The sequence below is a fragment of the Phalaenopsis equestris genome, unplaced genomic scaffold (assembly GCF_001263595.1).
Source record: "Phalaenopsis equestris unplaced genomic scaffold, ASM126359v1 Scaffold000600, whole genome shotgun sequence".
Classification (NCBI taxonomy): Eukaryota; Viridiplantae; Streptophyta; class Magnoliopsida; order Asparagales; family Orchidaceae; genus Phalaenopsis; species Phalaenopsis equestris.
The window spans coordinates 1,493,685-1,521,654 of NW_018165040.1; the positions used below are offsets into that span (position 1 = coordinate 1,493,685).

At 33.8% G+C, this 27,970-nt stretch overlaps 1 protein-coding gene across 1 annotated transcript; it reads left to right on the forward strand.

The window, feature by feature from the left end:
• Positions 1-1,735: 1,735 nt before the first annotated feature.
• On the forward strand, positions 1,736-27,414 carry LOC110029679 (ubiquitin-conjugating enzyme E2-17 kDa-like). Its single transcript, XM_020732087.1, has 5 exons — positions 1,736-1,835; positions 1,925-2,004; positions 5,288-5,415; positions 24,921-25,025; positions 27,121-27,414. Exons 2-5 carry the CDS (start codon positions 1,935-1,937, stop codon positions 27,262-27,264), a joined length of 447 nt encoding a protein of 148 aa, XP_020587746.1. The 5' UTR covers positions 1,736-1,835; positions 1,925-1,934; the 3' UTR covers positions 27,265-27,414.
• The last annotated feature ends 556 nt before the right edge of the window (positions 27,415-27,970 follow it).

Here is a 27,970-nt window from a genome sequence, read left to right on the forward strand (position 1 = left end):
ACATTATACGACTACGGTGTATTATAACTTTGAATTTAAATTTTGACACATTCAAAAGTGAAATAGCGCATCACACATATGGTAATATTAAACTTAAGGATAACATATGATGAAAAAATTTAAAATAATTTTTTTTATTAATAGCGATCAGTTATATAATACATTTCAAATTTAAAAATAAATTTAAATTGAAAACTATATAATAAGTGTCAGCTACTTTATTTGATGACTAATTATATACCTGTTAAATACGACATAAACTATAAATTTTAATTAAAGCCGTTTTATTCTAGATAAAAAAATTTTTGCTCGGTTTATAATAGTTTCAATTTAGGCATTGCTTAAAAAAGTTTTGCTCGGTTTATAATAATTAAAGCAATTTAAATACAATACTGCATTCTAGTGTATCTATTGGTTGTTCTCTTCTATCTGTATGTGTGTTGAATCTTCGTGCATTTCTAAGACAATAACCTATTACTCTGTCACTGTGAATCTTCTAACACGCAATAATACTTTTAAAGTTTGTAAATACATTATACAATCATACATGTGAATGAAATATAATAACGCAAGGGCGGATTTAGGAGGCCCTAAATATTTAGAATTTCTTTATATCCCAACTATTTATATTTTTTAAAATATATTATCACAAATATATGTAAAAATTTTCTCAAAGAGTTAATTTATGCCTTCGCTAGAATAAAGCATTTATGCATTCCAAATACACATATTTCCTAACAACCATAGCATTGCATGTTGTGATTTTAAAATCATAATTGTTATTCCAACTACAGATTGTCTAAAACTATACTGATTTTATTTAATACTCAATTAATAGATCATGGGCGCCTTTTAACTTTTAAATGTAAATTCGAATTTAATTATATACCATTTAAATCAATATTTTATTATTCACTACACCAACCAACTTATTTAGTAGATTAACTATATATAGCATTACAGAACTTCTTATGTTTTTGCATATCCAACACTTAAATTTTAATTATTTATATTTATATCACTATATCACATAAAAAAATATCACTATCAACTTTTTAAATGTAAAATTATAAATACATAAAAGTTAAGTGGCATGCATGTAAATCCTCCTATTATTGAAAAAATATTATATCACGACGTGATATCAGGATTCCAATGAAATCACGGTGACAAAAAAAAAAAAAAATCGACCCGATAACATTCCCTCGTGTTATTCAGGCGTTATTGTATGTTATTCATGTGTTATTGTGTTATGAGAATATTCTTAGTGTTATAATAATACAATAACACATCAATAACACTTGAATAATACACAATAACATCTAAATAACAAGGGGAGAATATTCTCGTGTTACCGGATAAATTTTATTTTATTTTATTTTATTTGTCACCGTCACGTGGCTTGATTTCATTGGACTCTGATGTAATATTTTTTTCCCTATTATTTATTTAGTTTTGATTATTTTAACTCAAATTAAGATCTGTACACTGTCATATTTGCTTATAATTTATATAATTTCTTAAAAATGTAGAGATATAGATTAATGCATAAAGAAAATGAAATAGAAGTGCATTTATTTGATTTCCAGATGGAAACTATATTCCATATTGCCTGAAGCATATCTAAGGGTATTATTATATAAATTATTTTCTAAAATTATTTTGAAGCATGATTTTGCTTTAAAAAGCAATATTACAAGTTTAGACCCGAATAAAGCATTACAAGTTGCAAAAACAATATTTCTAATAATCAAGTATAAAATATATACTTGTCTGTTGTCTGCATTCCGTCTTCCCCTCCGTCTTCACCGATCCAGCGAGTTATTGCCCAACTGGTTCCACCTCTTCCTCTCAGTCTGAGTCGTTTGCCGATTATATTATTGTAGTTGTTCACCGATCTGAAATTTGGTGGGATTGGATATAGGTCATCGGCCATGGCTTCCAAGCGAATCTTGAAGGAATTGAAGGATCTGCAGAAGGATCCTCCGACATCTTGCAGCGCAGGTTATTCTAGATCGGATTTCGTTGTTTCTATCTAGGATAGGAAGGATAGTTTGATTTGGATATGAGGTCACCAGTGATACTGCTCTTGATTATTTAAAATTGAGCTCTGCTGTTAGTTTTCTTTTGAGAAAAATACGGGAAGGTTATCTGAAATGCACTTTTCCGTGTTTAATTGATTATCTGATTTAACTTTTGGTTATGGTTGTGGAGAACGGCTTGAATTTGGATATCATGGAAAGAAGAAACATCAAGCGTAATTTTGTTTTCATTTAATGATATGATTCATGTATAATCTGTTTGGCATATATATATATATATATATAAGATGGTTTGTGTCTCAGCCAAATCCTGCTCTATGCTTTTTCACAGTTCACAGTGGTATAATAATTTTAATTTCTTTATCTGAGCAAGAGTAATGTTTGGTTCTGGTGAAAGATGAATCAATGCTTTGTAGAAAATGGAAAAAAAGACATGGTGTGATGTTAACACTGGCCATTATGGTATTAAGTTGGTTTTTTTTTTTTTGTGGATCTATTAGTGAAGTTACCATTGAAGAAAATGCTAGTGCTACAATTTGAAGTAAAGTGATTGTAGAATGTGCTAGAAATCTTTTGGTCATGATGTGATTCTTAAGTTGAAAAATATTTGAAACTTAGCATTTTGTAAACGCGCCCATGATAAATTGATGGATGGGTTGCAGAGATCTGTATTTATTTCAAGGAAAAGCTTTCAAATACTTAATGAAAGGAGGGATGCTTGAAAAGTAGATTTGATTGTCTCTTGATGTTCATTTATGACATTAATCTCATGTAAGGTTAAGGCTTATAAACTTGTTCCTTTTGAATTTCTGAATACACCAAAAAGATGAGGTGATTATGGAATCAATGTCTTTAGTCAATAAAACAGTAGCACTTGAACATTTTACTTTGACTTCTATAGTTTCAACTGGTTTACATTCGTAGATTGACATTGTTGTGGGAAGTATTATGTTCTGATCATTTTTCTTTTAGCTCCCTTTTGTTCTAGGTTGTATTTTTGGAACTTAATGTATTAAATTATAGGCATAATTGCATACAATACATTCAAAACATTCCTATGTACAAAACTAGCTCCCGGGTGATTTTTTTTAAAGTTCCAAACCGATGCATTCACACGTGTCATGATCAAATCATTGATAATTTGATAAAAATGAAATTTATGGGTTGTGGTTTTATTGTGAATTTTGATATTTGAGCGAGAATCGAAGAATGGATGAAAGAGGGTGCTAGATTTGTAAATAGCAATGTTTTTAGTGCTATGCATGTAATTGCCCCTAAATTATATTGTTTTGTGAATGCTAGCTAGCAATGTTTTAAAAGTACACTTTTAAGTTCAGCAAAGCCCACTTCATATCGAGTGGTCTCAAAACACTCTAAAGCATCAATCATCAAAGCGTTTGTAGTATAAAGCGTAAGCTTTTAGATGTGAGACATACGCTTTATGATGTTGGTTGAAGCGTCAAAAGATTGGCGCTCAATTTTCATTGAATTATGATAGCCCAATTCAATATTTTAAGGTATTCAAAAGGAAGAGAAATAAAAATAAAAAAACTATCTTCGCATTGTGCCCTATTTAAAGCTTTAAGACAAAAAAAGTTTCATGCCATCGACATCATCTTTGCTGTAATATCTTGGCTTTCATCTCATTTTATCTATGCTCTTTTCGCATCAATATTACTCATTGCCACAAATTTGTTACTTTTCTTTAGATTATTGTCCTTTTCTCTTCCCATGTCATCCAAATACAACGGCTATTTTTTATTAGTTTTTCCTTTCACCCCCTATAAGTCAATTATTTTAATATTATTGCCATTATGTATTCTTTTTTTACAACTTAAGTTCATTTTAAACTTTCTTCATGAGACTTAATTATTATAATATTGTCATTTTAAGATAATTAGATATCTGTTAATCAATTTAGTGTTAATGAGACCATGTTTTGATTTTTTGAAATTACTGAGACTAATTGAAAGTGGTTAAAACTTTTATTTTTGGTTTGTATGAAAAATCTTAATTTTTTATAGTTCTTTACTTTACATATTCATAACTTATTTTAATAAACTTAAATTTATAAAATTAAAATGATGAAGTTTACATTTTTATGCTTTAAAGCTTATGCTTTGTTCTATATGAGGATCAAATGCTTTTGCTTTTTACAACACTGCTAGCTAGTAAATTCCGTTTGGCAGAAAAAATTAAATGGCTTAGGGACTTTCTTGTTTTTTATAATCTTGCTTAATGTGATAGAGATATATAATTCAATCATTTTCCATACATGGATATTCTTAGTTTTTTTTTCTGTGACTGAGATTTGTGTTTCTTGTATTGTCCCATGAGTGAGATATCAAATGCTAATTATTTGGGGTTGCTATTGATCTTGTGTAGATTTTTTGCTTTTTAATCATATGTAGCCATAAAGGGGTGGCAATGTTTAAATTTTGATTATGTTTAGCCTCTCCACTTGAAGGGCTTTTTTCCAAAACGTTTCAATTGTGTAACTTGTTCTATGGAATTTTTACCCTTGATGCAAACACTTAATTTGATCATCTACATAGTTTTTTAATTTAAAAACACATGAATGTAACTATATATTTATTTGGCTTTGAAAACAATCATTGTTTTAATTAACATAGATCATCATCAGTGTAATTTTGTAAGATAAGCGCTATAGTGTGTGCAACTATGATGACAACTTTATAAATTTAAAGTTGTGAAACAAATAAAAAATAGTTTTCATAGCCCAAAAAAATAAAAAGTAGCATCGAAATACACTTTAAAATTAGCTTATAAATGTTTTGTATTTTAAGTACCTTAGCTTTCTATCCTATTTAACGCCTCTTGTATTTGAATAAACTTGACCCTCTAATGCAATCTTAATGATGCCGTGCACAAATAAGGATTTTAACCACTTTTATGCATTTTCATTGATTTATAAATGAAATAAAAGTAATAAAAAAATATTAACAATTTTAACTTATTTTTATTACTTAAGTTGGGGAAACTGTTTTCCGGTGAAAATCTAAATTTTCTAGATGTCCAATCATCCATTGACAGAAGTGTTATGCATCTTTTCCTCACATAAGTTTGTTATTATTTTTAATGTCCAAATAGCTCATTCTACTTGTTTGAATAGTAACTGGATTGAAAAGGGGTAGTCATACTCTTATTGGCTTCTTTTCTTTGAGAAATTCAACTTTGGTACTATGAGATTTGCCTTTTTTTTTCTGAAATTTCCAATTTCATAGGTCCTGTTGCCGAAGACATGTTTCATTGGCAAGCAACAATTATGGGTCCCCCTGATAGTCCTTATTCAGGAGGAATTTTTCTAGTTAGCATTCATTTCCCTCCAGACTATCCATTCAAACCACCGAAGGTATTTCTCCCTCTATTTTATTCTTTCAATGTATGGTTTCCTATATGCTAGCATCCTTTTGTTTCTTGTACGATTTCCTTGTTTAAAACACTTAGTTTGATGCGTTTATTTTCCTTTGTCTAAGTGTACATAATGGGAGCTAATATTGGTCAATTTATAGTGCCACTTAATCACTTGTTCTTCTTCCGAGCAGATTATTGTTCTAGCAGATTTTTTTTTTCCTTTTTAAAAAGTTTTGACACATGATTTTTAGTAGTTATCGAATGTCGATCTGTTGAAATGATCTTGTGCAAGGTATTCTGAGTGATGAATGGTGGATTTGTTCTTGTTTTTTCTTACATTTGGGCCTGTGGTGGTGCTTTAACTTACAATATCTTAATATGCCTCATTCATTCTGAATTGTTATTGTTAAGAGCAGAAAGTATGTGACTTGGCTATCACGCTGCTGAGAATTTTCATGGATTTACATGTCAGCATTATAGCTTAATAAATCATAACAGCTATAGTGGATGTGTGACATGTGTTTTTCTCTCTCTTTTTAAAATATATTCAGATGAGTTTTCCTTGGAGTTCTGTGTTATTAATGCATAACAGCGTTTTGTTTTGTTTGCATGTAATACAATATTGTTATAACTTTTATAATTGAAAGGACTTGTTTTGTTTGCATGTAATACGATATTATTATAACTTGTTTAATTGAAAGGACAAAGAGGCTAGGTTATGCTTCGCTTTTCCATGGTCTTTAGTAACCCAAAATTGCATCCAGGAAGCTGGGAATGCAGAACCGTTTTGGGACCATTCGATTTTAAGGATATTACCTTCTGTTTTTTTCTTTATTATTTTTTTTTTTGCGATTTTATGATCTGGCATCTCATTAATATAAAAATTATTGTTTTTGGTGTTGGCCAAGAGGTGCTGTTGCCAAGGAAAGAAGTATATTATAGCATAAATACTTGGGTAATTCATTAACCCCAAATTGCTGAATAAAAAATGTATTATAATAATGTGGGCATTTTATAGATTTTCATAATTCTAGAGTAGGTCATCTCATCACACTATAAAAAAAAAAAAAGAAAAAAGTTTTACCTTTTTGAGTTCATTTAAAATCTCACTTTTCTGGCACAGAAGTCATCATCAGTCTGGTAACCTTGAGATTTCACAAGTTTTGCTTTTGGAACTTATTGACATGAATGTAAAACTGACAGAATCTCAAGAATGAGAATATTACCAGCAATATTGCAGAGTTCATTTAGTTACGATTGGTATGCCGTGTTAGTGTCAGATAGGTAAGATAATAGGCGACGGAGTGTCAAATAACTATATATTATATGCCTTAAACTAATAGATTCTCTTGGAATCCTTGGATTATCTTGAAATGTATTGACGCGGGAGTGCCAGTACCAGTGCTATCAACATTATATTACAGTTCTTTTTTTAATGTTTTAATTCTCTGTTTTTATGTCTTTTTTGTTTGAATGACAAACGTATAATAGGGGATGCTAGTGCTTATAAATAGGGGCATTTTGTGCACAGGAGCAAATTTTGGTTTTAGAATTTTGAGTTTCTTTTAGGAAAGTTAGGGCTACCCGTTCATCTTCTTTGCTTCTATATCCTGGAGTTGACAACCCAGGTGGTGTCTTGCAGCGTGTATTCTTGTGCTTCCTTTACATCAATAATATTCCTTTAGCTGTTTTTTGCCTCCTGAATTCTTCTTAGCAATTCTTGATTGATGTTTTGCTAAAATCTACTCTCATATTCCTTGCTTGTATCATTTTGGTATCATAGCTTCGGCTTCCTGATCTCAACTCGCTATGTTCCTCTTGTTGTTGAGTAACGTGGGGCCCGGTCCAACTACATCTGAGCGGTTTATTTCTGCCTTATTGAAAATTACTTAAATAATTGTTGCCTTCCTTTCGTTTCTCCTGCTCGCCCGCCCTTCCTTCTCCGCAATCCCGCTCTCCCGCTCTCGCGAATAACGGCCGCGACTTGCTTGGCCGAAGGCAGGAAAAAATCAAATTTGCGATTGCATTGAATCGCAAGTCTTCTTCGGCTTCTCCTTGGTGCGTAATCTTCGGTAGTAGCATTTGAATATACGAGGCAGAGGAGCTACTAAGGAAGAGGGATCGCAAGGTTTCAAAGCCATCCCTTGTTTTCTTTGGCGTGTGGCTCACGGAAAGAAAATTGCATATTGTTGCCCTCAGTTTTTCTTCTTCCGTGTGGTGGCTTATAGGTAGAGAGAGAGAGATGAGGTGAGGTGAGGTGAGGAGAGAGAGAGAGTTTTTCTTGTATCTCGAGAAGATCAACGATGTAATTCTCAAAGTAATAAAATCCCCTGCAACTCCGTGGACGTAGACAATTTGACGAACTACGTAAATCTCTGTGTCTTTCTCATTCCAATTTTTCGCTTTATTGCCATCATTTTTCACAACAATTAGTATTAGAGTCAAGGTTCGGATATGAGGGAAAGTCATGGCCGGAGACGAAGTGAAGCCATCAGGGATCGAGAAGTTTGTTGGCACAAATTTTGGTTACTAGAGAATGCAGATAGAAGATTATTTCTATGAGAAGAAACTTCATCTTCCGCTATTGGGAAATAGACTGAAAAAGATGGATGAGATTGAATAAGATTTGTTAGATCGACAAGTTCTGGGGGTTATTCGATTAACTCTGTCTAGATCCGTGACACACAACATTATCAAGGAAAGAACAACTGTAGTTCTCTTGACAGCTTTATCAGGTATATATGAAAAGTCATATGCAAATAATAAGGTGAATCTGATGAAAAATATATTCAATTTGAAGATGGAGGATGGTATAACTGCTGCACAACATCTAAATGATTTTAATACTATCATAAATCAATTATTATATGTGAAAATTGAATTTGATTATGAGATATGTGTACTTATATTGTTGGTTTTATTGTCAAATAGTTGGGAAGCTATGAGGATGGCTGTTAGCAATTTTGTAAGTAAATCTAAGCTGAAATATGATTGTATTGGTGATTTTATTTTGACTGGGGAGGTGCGTAGGAAAGATTCTGGCGAAACATTGGGTTTAAGTTCAATACTGAATGTTGATTCCAGAGGGAGGTCACATGACAAGAACTTAAACATAGGATAATCAAAATCAAATCACAGAGGCAAGAGCAAATCAAAGTCTGGTCAGTAAGCTACCTGCTGGAATTTTGGTTAAGTTGAACACATAAATAAGAAATACAAAAATCCTCAGAAGATAGAGAACGTCAGTGCTAATGTTGTAACTGAAGAAGTGCAGGATTCACTACTGCTTGCAGTTCACAGTTTTGTTGATAACTGCATACTGGATTCAGGAACTTCTTTCCATACATTCTTCTATCGGGAGTTAATGCAAAATTATATTGCAGGTGACTTTGGGAAAGTATATTAGGTTGATGGAGAACATTTGAATGTGGTAGAAATGGGAGACGTTGACATTGCACTCTCTAATTAGAGCAAATAGACTTTGCGAAAGGTCAAAAAATTCCTGAGTTGAAAAAAAGCCTCATTTCTGTTGGGCAGCTCGATGAAGACGATCATTCATTAGTGTTCTCAAATAGCTCCTGAAAGGTTACAAAAGGGGCACTGATTCTGGCACGGAGTAAGAAAACCGATACACTATATATGACTACTGGTTTAATCAACAGTGTTGATACTACCACTGTAGAAAGTACAACAAATTTGTGGCATTGTAGGCTTGACAACATGAGTCAGAGAGGTCTGAAAGAACTTCAGTCCAGAGGCAAGCTACTAGAACTGAAGTCAGTTAGATCTCATCATGTGTGAGAGTTGCATTATGAGAAAACAGAAGAATGTCAGTTTTATGAAAAGTGGTAGAACGCTAAAGACATGAAAATTGAAACTGTACACATATGTGTGAGAGTCTTTTCCAGTAGCATCTCTTGGAGGCTCTCGTTATTATGTCACATTCATTTATGACCACAGCATGAATGTATGAGTTTATTTCTTGAAGCATAAATCAAATGTATTTAATGTGTTCAAGACTTGGAAGATCATGATTGAGACAGAGACAAGCTTAAAACTGAAATGTTTGAGATCTGACAACGAGGGTGAGTACATTGATGATGGGTTCAAAGAGTACTCTGTAGCTTAGGGTATCTGAATGGATAAAACCATTCCGTGGACACCACAACAAAATAAAGTTGTAGAACGTATGAACAGGATCATTAATGAGCGGGCTAGAAACATGAGATTGCACGCTGAACTACCACCAACTTTCTGGGTAGATACAGTCAGCATTACAGTTTAGTTGATCAACATGGGATCATCTGTTCCATTTAACTGTAAATTGCCTGAGGTTTGGAGTGCGAAAGAGGTCAAATTTTCTCACCTTAAGATTTTTGACCGTCTTTCTTATGTTTTTGTTAATCTTGAGGCTCGTAACAAGCTCGAGGTTAAAATAAAGAAATGTTATTCATTGGCTATGGAGATGAGTCATTTGATTATTGTTTCTGAGATGATTAGGATATGAAGATCATAAGAAGTATGGATGTGATTTTTAATGAGATCATGTGCAAGGACAAGTCCAGTACAGTTTTTGAAGTGGCTTCTCTGAAATCAGAGATAATAATGTTTGATGTTCTACCAGAGGTTACAGTGCAGAACAGTGATTGAAGTGATGAAGGGAGTGAGTCCGGGGCACCCATTCTTATTATTCCGCAAATAGTTTCAAAGTCGTACACCCTTACAACTACAACTTGCAGGTTAGTCTGGAATAGACTTTCTTCTCAGAGTTACTCACCAACTTTGACTTTATGAAGAAACCTTATAAGATGAAAATTCGAGCAAGTCGGAGCTGACTATAAAGGAAGAGATGAATTTTCTGTTAGAAAATCAGACATGAGAGTTGATTGAACTTCTATTTGGGAAAAAGACATTACATAACAAGTGAGTTTACCGAATGAAAACTGAGCATGATGGCAGTAAGAAGTACAAAGACTAGACTTATTGTAAAAGGCTTTCAACAGCGGCAGAGTATTGATTATTCTGAGATCTTTTCTTCAGTGGTGAAGCTCATAATCATCAAAATGATACTGTCCATGGTGACTACTGAAAATCTATTTCTTGAGCAGTTAGATGTGAAGACAGTCTTTCTTCATGGGAATCTTGAAGAAGACATCTCCATGCACAAACTTGAAGGATTTGTGGTACAGAAAAATGAAGATTCAATTTGCAGACTGAAAAAGAGTTTGTATGTCTTAAAGCAAACACTTAAGCAGTGGTACAAGAAATTTGATCATGCACAATGCAAGGTATGACAGATGTCAGTCAGGTCATTGTTGATATGTCAGACATTTTGACAATTTTTATATTATTCTATTGTTGTATGTTGATGACATGTTTATTACAGAGACCAGTATTGATGAGATCAATAATCTAAAGAAGCAGATGTCATAACACTTTATAGTGAAGGATTTGGAAGCTACAAAACAAATCCTTGACATGAGAATTATCAGAGACAGAGTCAGAGAGACATTGAGACTTTCACAGGTAGAATATGTGAAAAAGGTACTCAGCAGGTTCAATATGAATAAGGTCAAACCAGTTGACACACTTTTGGACAGTCACTTCAGACTCAACAAGAATCAGTCACCCAAGTCAGAGGAGGAACTGGACCACATAAGGTTCACTACGCTTCAGCTATTGGTTCACTTATGTATGATATGGTTTGCACAAGACTGAATATTGTCCATGCAGTAAGAGTTGTGAACGGCTACATGAGTAACTCAGGAAAGGAACATTGAGAAGCAGTGAAGTGGATCTTGAGGTATCTAAAGGGCTCTTTAGAAACCTGCTTGTGTTTCTTAGGAAAGAATTTAGAGGTATTGGGCTACGTTGATGCTGATCTAGCTGGAGACATTGATAGCAGAAATACTACAGGTTATTTTTATACTCTTGGTGGCACTGCAGTATCATGGATTTACAGAAAATAGTTTTTTTGTCTACTAAAGAAGCTGAGTTTGTTGCAGTGTCATAGGTTGCAAAGGAGATGATATGACTACAAGATTTTTTTTGGAGGAAATGGGTCAGAACAATCAGGAGGGCACTCTCTAGTGATAGTCAGAGCGTCATATTCCTTGCTAGGAGTCCAACATTTCAATCCAGGACCACGCACATTCAGATCAAGTATCACTTTATTCGATATGCTGGACAGTTGCTACTTGAGAAAATTCGTGGAAGCAAAAATCCTATTAATATGTTGACTAAGGGTGTTACACTTGAGAAATTGAAGCTGTGCACAACTTCAGTTGTATTTGATGCAGTTTGTGTACCGGTCTTTTAAGTGAGAGATTTGTTGAGTAACGTGGAGTCTGGTTCGTTACATCTTCAATTGGGCGGTCTATTTCTGAATTATTGAAATTAAATAAATAATTTTTACCTTTTCTTGCTCGTATGCCCTTCCTTCTCCGCTCTCCCGCTCTCCCGCTCTCCCGCTCTCGCGAATAAAGGCCACGACTTGCTTGGCCGAAGGCAGGAAAAAATCCAATTTGCGATTGCATTGAATCACAAGTCTTCTTCGGCTCCTTGGTGTGTAATCTTCGATGGTAGCTTCCGAATAGAAGAGGCAAAAGAGTTACGAAGGAAGAAGGATTGTAAGGTTTTGAAGCCATCCCTCATTTTCTTCGGCGTGTGGCTCACAGAAAGAAAATCGCATATTGCTGCTCTCCCGTCTTACTTCTTCCGTGTGGTGACTTACCGGTAGAGAGAGAGAAGAGGTGACAAGAAAGAGGAAGAGAATGAGAGCTTTTCTTGTACGTTGAGAAGATACGGTATAATCCTCAAAGTAATAAAATTTTCTGCAACTCCGTGAACATAAGCAATTTGGCGAACCACGTAAATCTTTGTGTGTTTCTAGTTCCAATTTTTTGCTTTATTGCAGTCGTTTTTCACCACACCTCTAGCCTTCTCGGTGGGCTACTGAGCCTCGGTTTAAGAGTCTCCCAACAAAGTTTCAACCATTGGTTTCTAGTTTCCTGAAAGCATTTTATTTTTACGTCCCTTTTGCTTCTTGTTTTCTTTAATCTTTATTTCTTGTTTGTCTGTTCCTTTGGTGGCTGCTCTCATCCCAGGAATCCAGATGTCTGGATTCTTTCACGTGCTGTTCTGGCGTGGGTTTCAGTGAATTCCAGAATTATGCTTGTGCATGGTTTTTTGCTTTTTCATTCTTGCGGTTGCTGCTTCAAATTGGTATCCCAACAAATTCCAGCGCAGGTTACCGTGAATTCTGGATTTCTGTCGGTTCAATTTCAACTTCTTAGGATCGACAAGTTGGCCATCTTCTCGCTCTTTCCTTCAAAACTGGAATTCAGCAGTCTTTCTTGTTGGTTCTTCACAACTCTGCTACTCCTTAATTCTCTTCTTTCTTTCCGCTTCAGCATTCCAAGGGAACAACATGGAACCATGATGAAAGATTGCAAGACCCAATTAAGAAGTCGTTATGGAAGGTTTCCCAATTAAGGAAACAAAATTCTTGAGGAAGAAGATGAAAACTCATTTCATCAATAATTCTCAAGTTTCGATGGGTTTGAAGGTCTGGTGTCGGAATGTTCGTGGATTCCTGTATACGATTTGCTCGTGTAGGACGAGGAGAAATGCGTTGGAGTTCCTTGTGTGAAAAGTTCATGTGGTGATGTTTAGTAGCACGATCTTGTGGAGTTCATTGTGAACAACATTCAAATTAGATGGGTTCGTGTTGTTTCTAGTGAAGTATATGCTTCTTTAACCTATAGGTCCGAATAATCATCGAATGATCAGTTTGATAATGATGGCTCCTATTCTTTTATCAATAGAGTTTCTATTGGTTTGAATAAACTAAGTGGGGATGCTATGTTTGATGTGTTTTTATTTGATACTATGGTTATGCCTTATGTGATTTCCGCCAATCATGAATAAAAGAAGACAAGACATACAACATATCAAAGTTGTAGATGATGTTCATATTGCAATGCTGGATGCTCCTGTAAATGAATTTGTTGGTGTTTGGAATCCAATTAGTGTTCTTGAAGGAGCAAAGCCTTCTTCACCGTTTTTGCCGCATAATTTGACAAACGAAGAAATCTTGGGTTTTCATAGGCAAAAATAGCCTCTTCAGGAACTTCTTGATGCGATTGGCCTACTTGTTCAACAATGCTTCCTTTGATGATATTTCTCTAGATATGGATGATGTTGATGGTTCCTATTCTTGGCTTGCATTAAAGGAGAAGCAGAGGTGGGGATTTTCTTGTGATCTTTCCACTTATTTTTGGACATGAATGTTTAATAAGGTTCCAGTACTCACATAAATTATTCAGGAAGGATTTTTTTGTTGTCGAGCACTTGAGCACTCTGTAGGAAAGGTTGCTCTATACTAGAGTTTGAGTTTTGCACCAAATCTATTACTAGTTCCTTGGAACCTTTACTTACATCTCATGAATGCAACCAAAACCAACAATCCCGAAGAAATTTCATTGCTTGTAAAATTTCTTCATGTTCTTTTATGTCAATTTGATGATTGGTGTGTTGCCAAAGGTTCTTTCCCAAGTGAAATTGGGTGTTGTAGAAATTTTAAATCAATGGAGGAACAATATTTACAACTCAATTAACACCAAACTGAGATTTCTTCAGGTATAACCGATCTTAACCTATTAGCTAGGGCATATGCTTCGATCACCAATCTTGATCTACCTAGGGATTAGAATGACTTTATCATTTTTAATGTTTCTGAGTCGAAATTGGTCAAGTCGAATCTTTTCCAACCCCGGGAGACTAATGCGGGAGTGTCAGTGGTAGTGTTGTCCGCATTATATTACAGTTCAGTTTTTATGTTTTAGTTTTCTGTTTTTTATGTATTTTATGTTTGGATGACAACTTGAAGGGGGTCATTAGTGCTTATAAATTAGGGCTATTTTGTGTATAGGGGCAGATTTTGATTTTAGAATTATGAGTTTCTTTATTTTGGGAAGGTTGGGTTATCCGTTCATCTTCCTTGCAACTTTATCTTTTAGTTGGTTGCCTAGGTACTGCTTTGCTGTGTATTCCTGTGCTTCCATTACATCAATAATGTTATTTTTGTTGTTCTTTGCCTCCATAATTCTTCTCAGCAATTCTTGATTGTTGTTTTGCTGAAATTTTACTCTCATATCCCTCGTTAAGCTTGGATGAAAAAGAAATTAGAGCTTTAATAGATGCTTGCACATTAAGCACAATACCAGCTATGAAGTACAATGTCAAAACTTAAATTCTAGAATAAAAATCTTTGCAATCCCAATGATGATGTGAATATAAACCCTATATTCTTTGAGTTCTTGATGCTATTTAAAACTTTTTATGTAGTTTGGCATCATAGATTTTTTACTTCAACATGAAGAGTTGTAAAATAAAAAATATTAGAAAATTGTCATAGAATTAGATGGGGGAACCTAAAAGAAACAAATTAAATTATTTTTATGAGTAAACTTCAAGATTTCAAGATTTGATATTTTCATGAAAAAACAAATTTTATACGAGATAAAGTAACAAACACTATTAAACAAGTGACAAAGGATATACTTGAAGAATAAAAAAGAAAAATTTCTATAAATAAAAATTGTTTGTGGTGTAATAATAATGTGCAAAAAAAGAAAAAAAAAACATAAGAATTTATGTTAAAAAAGTTGGTTTAATGTAAAAGCTTAGATTACTGGGAAAAAAATATAAAATGACCCGTAAGGAGTCTAAATGAACAATCTGTGATGCTAAAAATTCTATTTTTAGTGATATTTTTAATATATTAGGTATTAAAAAGATATTTTTCAACATGAAGAGTTGTAACATAAAAAATACTAGAAAATTGTCATAGAATTAGATGGGGGAACCTAAAATAAACAAATTAAATTATTTTTATGAGTAAACTTTAAGATTTCGAGATTTGAGATGTTCATGAAAAAACAAATTTTATATGAGATAAAGTAACAAACACTTATTAAACAAGTGGCAAAAATTGTACTTGAAGAACCAAAAGAAAAAAAAGAATAAAAAAGAAAATTTTTTATAAATAAAAATAGTTGGTGATGTAATAATAATGTGCAAAAAAAGAAAAAGAAGATAAGAATTTATGTTAAAAAAGTTGGTTTAATGTAAAAGCTTAGATTACTGGGAAAAAAATATAAAATGACCCGTAAGGAGTCTAAATGAACAATCTGTGATGCTAAAAATTCTATTTTTAGTGATATTTTTAATATATTAGGTATTAAAAAGATATTTTTCAACATGAAGAGTTGTAACATAAAAAATACTAGAAAATTGTCATAGAATTAGATGGGGGAACCTAAAATAAACAAATTAAATTATTTTTATGAGTAAACTTTAAGATTTCGAGATTTGAGATGTTCATGAAAAAACAAATTTTATATGAGATAAAGTAACAAACACTATTAAACAAGTGACAAAGGATATACTTAAAGAATAAAAAAGAAAATTTTTTATAAATAAAAATAGTTGGTGATGTAATAATAATGTGCAAAAAAAGAAAAAGAAGATAAGAATTTATGTTAAAAAAGTTGGTTTAATGTAAAAGCTTAGATTACTGGGAAAAAAATATAAAATGACCCGTAAAGAGTCTAAATGAACAATCTGTGATGCTAAAAATTCTATTTTTAATGATCTTTTTAATATATTAGATATTAAATATGGTGAAAAATATATGTATAAATTAGCCAAACAAAGAGAAAAGACAAGTAAAGATTTAACTCAAGTAAAGTGTATTAAAGATGAAAATCAAAATGTATTTTTCTTAGAAAAAGATATTCAACATAGTTGGGTGAGTTATTTTGATAAACTTTTCAATGAAGTTCCTGAAAATACGATTGACCTTAGTAATATTAATATCATTAATAATAATAAAATATTTCATTTTTACTGTCGCATTAGTGAAAAAAAAGTTGAGGCTTTAAGAAAACAAATGGTGGAACGTCTGTAAGACTTGATGATATCTCACTTGAAGTGTGAAAATATTTAGGATATTTGAGAGTGTGTTGGCTTACTAAACTCTTTAATATTATTTTAAAAGCTAAAAAGATGTCTGAAGAGTGGAGGAAGAATATTTTGGTCCCCATTTTTGAGAATAAAGTGTATGTACAAGAGTGCGCGAATTATAGAAGAATTAAGTTGATGTGTCATTCTTTAAAACTATGGGAGAGTGTAATTGAACATATGTTAAAGTGTATTATAAAGATTTCTCATAATCAGTTTGGATTTATGCCGGGCAGGTCACATTTATTGAGAGAATTGATATAGAAGTACAAAGATAATAAGGAGGAACTCCATATAATTTTTATTGAATTAGAAAAAGCTTACTATAGGGTTCCAAGAGATATCTTTTGGAGAGTTCTAGAGAAGAAAGGTGTTGATATGACTTATATTCAAGTCATTAAAGATATGTATACTAGAGTTACATTTTTTCAAACAGGACCAAATATTCTCCTATTTCAGTTGGATTACATCAAGGATCAACTTTAAAACCGTATCATTTTTCTTTAGTTATGGATGCTCGTACTGGACATTTACAGGAGGATTTACCTTGGTATATATTTTTCGCTGATGATATCCTTCTTGTGGATAAGGCTAGAGAAAGAGGGTAGGAAAGACTTGAATTTTGGATGTCTACTTTAGAGTCTAAATGCCTTCATTTGAGTAGATGAAATGTAATTTTAGTAGTAATAGCTCTAATGACAGAATTGAAACTATGGGTGATCAAATTATTAATACGTGTGAAGGGGGTGTTATTAGGAGAGTTCAAGTTGGTTGGTTGAAGTTGAGGAATGCTTCGGGCCTATTGTGTGATAGAAAAGTAATGCTTAGGCTGAAAGGAAAATTTTATAAGATGGTGGTAAGACCTGCAATGCTCTATAACGTAGAATGTTGGCCTTTAAAAGAGAAACATAAAACTAAGTTAAGTGTTACTGAGATGAGAATGCTTAGGTGGATAAGTGGCTTTACATTTAGAGACGACAAATTGCGAAATGAATATATGAAATGAATATATTCGTGATGGGGTTGGTGTAGCTCCAGTGGAGGACAAAATTAGAGAGAGTTGCCTTTAGATGGTTTGGTCATATTAAACGTTGACCTTCTGATGATCCGGTTATGAAAGTAGATGTTTTAGATTCAACTTATGTTAAGAAAGAATGATGTAGATCAAGAAAGACTTGGTAATATTATATAAAAAAATTATCTTAATTTATTAAAATTAAATGAAAATATGACCCTCAATTGGACGCAATGGAGAAAAGGATTCATGTAGCCGACCCTACTTAGTGGGATAAGAAGTTATTTGTTGTTGTTTTGTTCTATTCAAATTATTAGTACATTAATATTTCCTTTATATTTATAAATGGGAGTTAGTGTGATTAACACAATCCTTACTTTGGAGGTGAAAGATTGTTCAAGGATTTATCATCCTCGATTGAGTGTGAGACCAAAAAGAAATTTTAGGAGAGGCTAATCTCCTTATTCAAATATAGGACTTTCTGATATAGTTGCCTTTTCATATTATTTCCTATTTAGTTTAATCCATCATTTTGGTATAATAATTAGTTCTTTCATGATCATCTTGCATCAAAAAGTTTAAACAAATAATTTGTAAATGATTGGTTTGATACCTAGGACAACACTAAGTAGGAACAAATAAAAAATTAGGGTTCATAAAACCAACACCAAGTTATTGCTCTCAATTATGGATATTTCATTGTGAACAATATTCAGGTGGATGGGTTGATTATGTAGGCATGAGTTTGAATAAGTTAGATGATTGAGATGTATGGATTTTAATTTGATTTTCAATTTGCGGTAGTTGAGAAGTATATTGCTATTGGTTAGGATCTTAATTTGATGAAGTTTGAATTTAAAGGTAAGAGGAGGATTTTAAGGAGTTGTGTTGAAATTTTTTGGAAGGTGGTTGAGAGATTTTTTTATATGGATATATTTTTTTTTTCTAGAGAAGTTGATTGATCTTTTAAGATTTCTCTTTAGAGGCTGACATTGGATTTTTTTTTTTATATTTATAAATAAATATAGTTTCAGTTATGTACATTTTTTACTAATTACTAACAAAATATTAATAAAATGAATGATATGGTAAAATTAGCCTCAATAAATAAAAAAGGAATGATGACAAAGTAGCAACAAATAACTCAAACATGCATGAATAAGTAAAAAAAAATTAATGAGAAGATGTACTTGAATTTCAAGATATAGCCTTGCGTTGGCTTGTTGATTTTTATTAGAAAGGTCTGTATCCCTTTAACACAAGAAGTCCAATGCTTTGGAGAAGAGATGATTTCTTCTTAATTTTTGTTCTTTTAATTTTATTTATTTATTTAGTTTAGGATGAACAGTAATTAGGCAGGTGAGATGATTAGGTTAAGTGCGAATTTGCACGGACTTAGTTGTTTGAGTATATGTTTTAATCTTATTTTTATTTTGTGATAGTTGAGATGTTTGATTGTATTGGTTGAGGTTTGAATTTGATGAAATTTGAATTCACAAGAAACGAGAGGACTTCGAGGAGATGAGTTGGTGTTTTTTGGAAGGTAGTTGATTTATTTATTTGTCAAAGGATATGTTTTTCCCCTGATATTTAGATTTTTTGTGGGATGTTGATATTGGAGGTTTTGAATTAACATATTATTATTTCTTTAACATCTATAAATTGATATACTTTGAGGCATATTTTTAAATGGCGAATGACACGCCGTAGCACAAAGGTATTTGTAGAGCCATGGTGCGTAGCATGTGGTACGACGCAATATGCATTATTTCAAATTTGGTGCATCATCTAAAATTTGATGCATAATATTAAAATTTATATAAAAAATTAAGATAAATATGAAAGAATGTGAGAGACAATGTAGGCAGATTTTTTGCCCCATATATGTACATATGTGTGTGTGGCGTCATTGCTCATGCATAGTGCAACTAGCGTGCGCCATTTTTTATGCCAATGACGCCGTGGGTGCACCGTGCCATGATGCATGGTGTGCACCATTTTATAAACTTGTATGCTTTGAGACATGCAAGTTATTGGCTTATTATTAACAAGCGGGAGTATTGGAGATTTTTTTTTTTTTTTTTTTTTTTTTGCAGCCTTTTTTTTCCTTTTGGTCTTTCAATCAGCTACTTAACTTGCACCTTCAATTGATCGGATTCCACTTTAGGCTTTGGCGCTTTGCCAAGTACATCCCATGGAATCCTTTTTTGCTTGTTCATTTATTTCATCACTCTCTTCTTTGGGAATTCCTATGCAGAATGATATCCGTATAATTCCTATGCAGAATGATATCCATATCCAAATTGCATTAGGTTTCAGTGAATTCTCACATTTCAATCTATGTACATACGTTTCTATTAGCTTTAATGCACCCTCCTTAACTAATCTTTATTGATCTATCGAAACATGGGGATTGTAGAATAGAATTGGTCAAACAAAATATGCTCTTAAAAGAAGGGAATCTCGAAGAATGTGTTTATGTTCTTTTTGTCGGTAGTGCAAGGCAAAAACAATGTTAATTAGGGGATAAGGTGCCTGCTTCTATGATTTAAAATTATACACAGTCATAATATTTGAAGGGATACTTATATTAAAGTATTAAATACGAGAAAATGCATATGGACTCCAAATGTCTTCCCTAGATGCATATTGGATCATAAAAAAATTGATAATGTAGTTTATGTGAAGTAAAATCAGGCTCTTAAGACTCATCTTTCTACCAAAGAAAAAAAAAAGCTCTCAAGACTCAAAATGTGATATAGAATGTTACTAATTAAATAGCTGGCAATGATATTGATTATAAATAAGCATGTGTTGCTGATTGGAGAGGATTTTGATGTCAAATGTTGAAAAGAAATTAGTGTTTTGATGATGAATATTTATCACAAGATATTGTATACAGAGCACCAATGGTTGGATAACAAAGGACGCTCGCTAGGAATCATGCCAAACTTATAGGTATAATATCTTCAATTTTATTGTAACAACTTTTGATGACGATGAGGATGAAATTGTGAGATATGGACAGATCGACTACCGGGCTTTGAATAAGGAGATTGTGTTGGATTAGTTTCCTATCCATGTGATTGATGAGTTGCTAGATGAGCTTTATGGGGCGGTTATCTTCTTGAAAATCGATCTCAAGTCTGGATACAGACAAACCAGATTGAATCAAGCGGATGCACGCAAGACGACATTTATTACACATGAAGGACATTTGAAGTTTCTGATAATGTCGTTTGGCCTCAATAACGCCCCGACTCCCTCATGAATGTGGTTTTTAAGCCTTGCCTCAGGAAATTCATCTTGGGCTTCTTCGACAACATTTTAATCTACAATCGTACAGAGATAGGGCTTGTGGGGCATTTGAAGCCAATCTTAAAGACGTTGAGGGAGCACCAGTTGCACGCCAATTTGAAGAAATGTATATTTTCATAGCTACAGGTGGAATTCTTAGGGCACATGGTGACCGGTGCAGGAGTAGCAGCCAGCCCATCCAAGATTTGAAGGAGTACAACACAATAGTATGACCACTCACAAAGCAACTAAAGAAAGACAATTTTGAGTGGGGGAAGAGCGCCACAGGCCTTCGAACATTCGAAGAGAGCCATGACCAACGTACAGGCATTAGCACTTCCAAATTTCAGTAGACCATTTATGGTAGAAACAAATGCTTCAGGATACGGATTGGGAACATTACTCGAGCAGGACCAACGATCGATTGCCTACTTCGACCAGGTGATCACAGCTAGGGCGAGGCTCAAGTCAGTGTACGTGCGAGAATTGAAGATTATTGCCTTGGCCTTTCAAAAGTGGCGGCTTTACAAATTAGGATGACACTTTATTGTCAGGACAGGCCAGAGAAGTTTGAAGTATCTTTTGGAGCAGGGGATGATGACCAAGGAGCATCATAAGTGGCTATCCAAGTTACTGAGATATGAATTTGAGAGTTAGTATCGGTCAAGATTGGAGAATAAAGCTGCATATGCACTGTCGAGAAAGGTGGAGAAGCCCCAGTTGATAGCCTTATTAGTACCATTGGTCCTAAATTGGGAAGCCATGAGCAGGAGAGCGAGCATGATGAATGGTTGAAGAAAATACGGGCAGTGTTACTATAGGATCTAAACAGCCATCCAGGATATGCATTGAGGGGGTGAGACAACAACTACTCTACCACGGGCAATTCTTGTTGTCGATGACATCAGAGCATGTCCCCAAACTATTGTAGGAGCTTGACGACAGTGCAATTGGGTGACACTTAGGGGTATTGAATACATACAATCGTCTATCAATAGAGCTTTATTTGGAGGGGATGCGCATAATCGTAGAGTATATGATGGCAAAGTGTGTTTTGTGCCAACGACACAAGTACCAAGAGGATTGTTGCAACCCTTAGCTTTATCGAAGAAGCTTTGAGAAGAAGTGGAAATGAATTTTATAGAGGGGTTGCCATGATCTAAAGGGTTTACAGTGATCTTAGTGGCAGTGGATTGCCTGAGCAAGTACACAACTTTTATTCCATTATGTCACCCCTACACAACAATTTCAGTCGCTATGATGTTCACACAAGAAGTGGTCCTTTTGTGCGGAGTGTCAGAATCTATGGTATAAGACAAAGATAAGGTGTTCCTCAATTAATTCTGGAAGGAGTTGTTCAAGTTACAAGAAGCAGTCCTTAAGAGAAGCACAACTTATCATCCCCAGATCAATGGATAGACAGGTGGTCAACAGGAGCGTGGAGACATGTCTGCGTTGTTTTGTATCGGATACAATGATGTTTTGGGCTAGTTGAATTGTTTGGGCTGAATATTGGTATAATACGTCATATCATACTGCGCCACAGACCACCCGTTTTAAGATTGTGTATAGGCGGGATCCACCTCATATGATCCATTATGTGCATAACACTACACCGGTAACCACTCTCAGCCAGTACTTGGAGAGGGACGGTTGGCCGAGCTCAAGGGGCATCTACTAAAAGATCAATAGATCGTAAAGAGAAAGGCGGATGGACATAGCCAAAAGATATAATTTGAACCCGGGGACATGATTTACTAGAAACAGAGGCCCTATCGACATAATACATTGGCCAGGCAGAGGAGCGAGAAACTTTCTCCATGATATTTCAGACCCTATGAGATTAAGACATGTTTTGGGGCGGTGGGATATATTTTAAGGTTATCACCATCATCAGCTCTACATGTAGTCTTTCATGTTTTGCAGTTGAGGTGGGCTATTGAAGATCATACACCCTCGTCTTCACTACCTCCAACATTGATAGAGGACATGAATGTGATTCTGGAAGCTTTAGAGGCCGAAAAAATGTGTCTGAGAGTGGCTTGAGCAAGGAGGTACTTATGAAGTGGAAAGATCTGTTAGATTATGAAACAGCGTGAGAGCCTCATGAAGGGATCCAAAAGCTTTTTTCATCATTCCACCTTGAGGACAAGGTGCTTCATTCGGAGGGGAGTATTGTTATGCTTGTTAGGCCGCCGATCCAAGCAAGACAAGTCTGGACAAAGTCGACCGATCCACCCCTCACCCATACATCGACTGGCTCAACAGGAGAGGTTGGAAACTCCTGGTGCAGCCACGGAGAATTCCAGCTCCCACCATGGCTCTAATCGCCTACATGAGGAGAAAAAAATAAGGAAAGTTTTTAGGGGATATTTAAAAGGGTCTTGGAGAGTATTTAGGAGGGTCAATTATCTAGGGTTTGTTTCTTATGTTTGCTGTAATTTTTTCTTGTTTCTATGATTTGTAGAGAGATGATCTACCTCTCGAACAGTAGATCAATGTTGTATCTTGTTTGTTTTCGTTGGTATTAGTAAAATAGCTCTTGTTGGAGTTTCCCCGCCTCTCTTTTTCAATTCATTCATTGTTTGTTCGTCATTTTTGGTCTCGAATCATATCATATTTCCATCCCCCTCAACCTAAATTTATTATGAACATCATACAATCCATCATCAGCACTCAATTAACCACCGAAAACCACTCCATATGGCGATCTCAAATACTTCAAGATTTTTAAGGTCAACGGGTTTGATGGACATCTTAATGATTCAATTGTTTGCCCCTCACCTCATATCATACTATCGGATGGATTGATACAACCCGACCCCCAAGTACACGTTATGGTCACAATATGGTCCATATCTCTCTCCCTCTTGCCATGTGTTAAATCTTGATTTTCGTAAAGAAATTTGTTCCATGCTCGAATGTTGCTTTTAATTCTCTAACTACTCTCGAGTTATTCAACTCCAGAACAAACTCCACTATCTCACCATAAAAGAGTAAACTATGACGCAATATCTGTCCACCCTCAAGGCAAATGTTGATGCTATCACGGCGGAGGGATCGTCACTGGACACCGAAGACATCAACCATTATACTCTACAACGTCTTCCCTCCACCTACCAAACATTTAAAACCGCTATAAGGATGAATCTTCAACGCATCAATCGTGATGATTTGTATTCGCTGCTATGCAGAGAAGAGACCAATGACAATCCCGCTGAATTACCTTGAAGTTTGAAGGGATTCGAAGTCGGTTCCGAATTGATTGATTGGTTGAATGCTCCGACATCTTGATCTTGTGCCAGAGACGAGCAATCCACTCTAGGAAACAGAGAATAAGAAGAATAGAATACAAGCGGATCTTGAAATCACTTTAGAGGAAGAAGAAGAGAAACAGATAGAAAATCTGTTACAAGATTTTATTACACCACACGTTATAACACAAGTGCCTATTTATAGATCTCGGTAGAGAGGGAAAACAGCAAGAAGCTGTACAAGAAGCTGTACAAGTTCTTTTTTTGAAAAGTAGTTATGGTGGCTTAAGTCTTGAAATCTTGACAGCAGATTCATCTTTGGTGTTATCAACACCCCCATAGAGTTGTAATGGTAAATCTGATGGAACTGAGATTAGATCACCGATATTTTATGGTTTTAGGTGTTGAGCAAGGAAGAAAGTCATTGCTGGCCAAGTCCGACTGAAATTAGAATGTTCAGATTAATTTGTGGAAGTGATTGTAAGAATTAGGATATATTATATTATATATTTTTCAGTGGTGGCTCTTTTTGAGATGAGATATTGTTAAAAAAAAATTTGTTTGGGCATGTATAACAATGAACAGGACAAACACTAAGAATTATGGATGGATAAAAAGTATTATGAAAGGATTAGGAAGTTGAATATTAGATCAAATGTTGTATGGATAGTTTTGTCCAAAAAAAATGTATCAAAACCTAGAGCAGCATTCCATAACGGCAAATTGAAATTTAGCGCAGAACCAAATTATCATATTTCTCTTTATTGTAAGTTAAACTGTTTCTGGTGATGGGCCTTTTGCTAAGTTCAGTCATTGCATAAATCATCATATTTCTCTTTATTGTCTTTCACATAAGACTAAGACTATGTTCAAAACCTTTAATTTCAATGAGCAAAAATATCGATTTTGCAGGTAGTGTTTAGAACTAAAGTCTTTCATCCAAATATCAATAGCAATGGAAGCATTTGTCTCGACATTCTGAAGGAGCAGTGGAGCCCTGCATTGACCATATCTAAGGTTTTTGATATTCTAGTCTACTAGCGTTTCATTTGTAGAATTTAAAACTGTTGACTGAATTACAATATCAATCATATGTTTTTTGTATTTTCCTATTATAAGCAATTTTTTTGTTTAACAAAAGCATGTTATTTTTTTTATTTATTTTTTATTTATACAAAATGGTGAATGATAAATCGTAAATGGTTTGGTTCAAACTCATGATTATGATGAATAATCTTCTCCTCAAGTCCTTTTACCTGCCCCTCATTAACTCCGCACTACGTTGGAAAAATAGGCAGGATATTAATTCATACAATCCATGACATAACTAGTTTGACAGGAGATTTAATGTGACTGTCTAAGGTCCCCTCACATGACTTATAACTGCCCTGGTGTCACATAGACATTAAGAGAACGCCCACCTGAATCGCACTGCCTCGCTTATTTTGGTGAGAGTTGGGAGGCAATTGTCCTATACCACGTTTTCCAAATATTTCCAATATCGATAAAATTTTCAGAGGTGGCTTAGAAGCTGTTTGGTAACCTATTTTAGTCTGGATTTAAGCAAGATTACTGCTTTCATAAGTTCCCTTTGCTCCCACCAGCTGCTAAATCTAGGATTTATTAAACTAGTTTAATAGTTTAAGAATTTCTTCTCTTAAGAACTGTCTGGTAGAGGCTTTTAATAGGATTTATCAAATCCAGTACTAAATCCAGCCAAACGGTCAAATGCAGGAGTTTCATGGATTTACGAATTTTCAGATTTATTTAGTAAATCCAATTTTTCCTTCAGTCAGGCCTAAATTCGGATTTATTAAATCCAAGGGATGGGTGGATTTACGGATTTAAGGAATGGATCGATTCACGGATTTAGAAATTTACTAATTCTACTACTGATAAATCCTAGTTGGAGCTAAATTTCTTCTCTTACAAAGTTCAAATATTGAAACAAAATAGTCAAATAATTTAAAAATATATAACAGTTGTGATGCCAAACAAGCTATCGAACGTCAAAATATTGAAATTCAGAATAATGCGGAATACTTAATTATTTCATTGATATGAACGAAGGTATAAATAACTCTTACAAGAATCCTATAATATGAAAAATAATAAAATCCTATAATATGAAAAATAATAAAAGTAAATGATATGAAAGGAAAAATATATCACCTAAGATCTCCAATAATCAATTCATATTATATATTAGGAGATATAGGGAATAACATAAAATAGGAAAACAAATAATTTTTAATCCAAGAAATAACTGTAAAATAGGAAAAGAAATATTTCCTTAATCTAAAGAAATAATTTATTCCTCATAACTACTTACATGAATAAATTATTTTCTATTATAATTCATAACACAAAACTTAAGCAGCAAACATCAAAATTAGGTCTGTCAAAAAAGCTCGTTGTTCGCGAACAGTTCGTGTTCGGTTCGTCAATGAGTTCGTGTTCGATTCGTTCCATAAGTAAACGAGACGAACGTGAACAAATTTTTTTCGTTCGGTTAGTTAAATGAACCAAACACGAACAATGATGTGTTCGTTCGTATTCAAATCGTTTTTTTTTCTAATATAAAATAATTTAAAATGATTATATATAAAAAATTATCATTTTTTAAAAATAATTATATACTCTAAAAATTTATCATATTTTAAAAAATTAAATCTTATAAATTATAATCAGATCTCCAGGTTCACCTCTTAGCTTATATTAAATTATATAATTTCGTATTTATCTTCAAGTTCGTCTCTTAGCTTAAATTTTCTTATATTCAGAACACGAACAGTGACTTCACGAACAATTTCGAACACGAGCTTATCTCAAACAAACTAAATTTCAAACGAACTGAACACGAAAACAAGTTCTGTTCGTTCGTGTTCGGTTCGTTTATGTAATCTTCCACCCATTGAACACATACATTACAACTGGATCTTGAACCAGTTCACTCTTCATACCAACCTTTTTGAGGCGGCAGATCTAGCATTAATTTATCTTAATCTTCCCCATTGTTTATCAGAAGCACCAAATTTCTCAGCTCTCAAAACTCTCTTCTAATGTCCTGATTTCGTATCAACAACTGATTAAACTTGTTGAATGCGCCCAGGTCCTGCTTTCGATCTGTTCATTGTTGACAGATCCAAATCCAGAAGATCCGCTAGTTCCAGAAATTGCTCACATGTACAAGACGGATAGGAATAAATATGAGACAACTGCAAGGAGCTGGACTCAGAAATATGCCATGGGTTAACCAAACAGACAAAAAAAAGGTTTGATACCATGCAATCTCCAGTACCCTTTTTACCTCTCCCTTATCTCTTAGTGTTGACTTCATGAAGTCATCATACCTGAAACAAAATAATTACTGTTTTAATTATTTGAATGGAATCTGTTATCCGAACTTAGTCTCCTACTCTATAAAAAAAAATTTGGGAAATTTACATACATACCATACAATTCCTTCGTATTTATATATCTAATGCTTAAACTTTCATATTTACATTTATAACACTTTTGTTATAAACATAAGTAAAAAAAAAAAAAAAAAAGGTATAGATAATCGTGGAATAATTTATTTGATGTTATAATTTATGTGATGTCAAAGATAAAAAATTTAGGCGTTAGATATGTAAATACATAAGAATTGTCTGCTTTGTATGTCAATGGCAGAAATGGGCTCGGTGGTTCCCGTAACTTTGTCATTTAGCTGTGGGAATTGGCAAGCTTTTTTTAAACGCTTAGACCCAAGAATTAGATTTTTTTTTTTTTTATATTAAAATGAGTAATATAAATTTAATAAATTGGAGACCGTAAAATTTATCAGGCGAGGTAAAGCAGAACGGCCCAGTGGAAGTAAAAAGGTAATGTTTCTTTTATATACCAACTTCGGCGCAGTAGCTCTGGTTAAAGGATAGGAGGCAGACTCATATTTAAATTATCTATTATATGGCAAGAAT

Bases quoted from the DNA above. Each gene is read 5' to 3' on its own strand.
- LOC110029679 (XM_020732087.1), top strand. From the start codon at position 1,935: ATGGCTTCCAAGCGAATCTTGAAGGAATTGAAGGATCTGCAGAAGGAT. The intron at 2,005-5,287 runs GTTATTCTAGAT...CCAATTTCATAG, and splicing joins TCCGACATCTTGCAGCGCAG to GTCCTGTTGCCGAAGACATG. The intron at 25,026-27,120 runs GTTTTTGATATT...GAATGCGCCCAG, and splicing joins CTGCATTGACCATATCTAAG to GTCCTGCTTTCGATCTGTTC.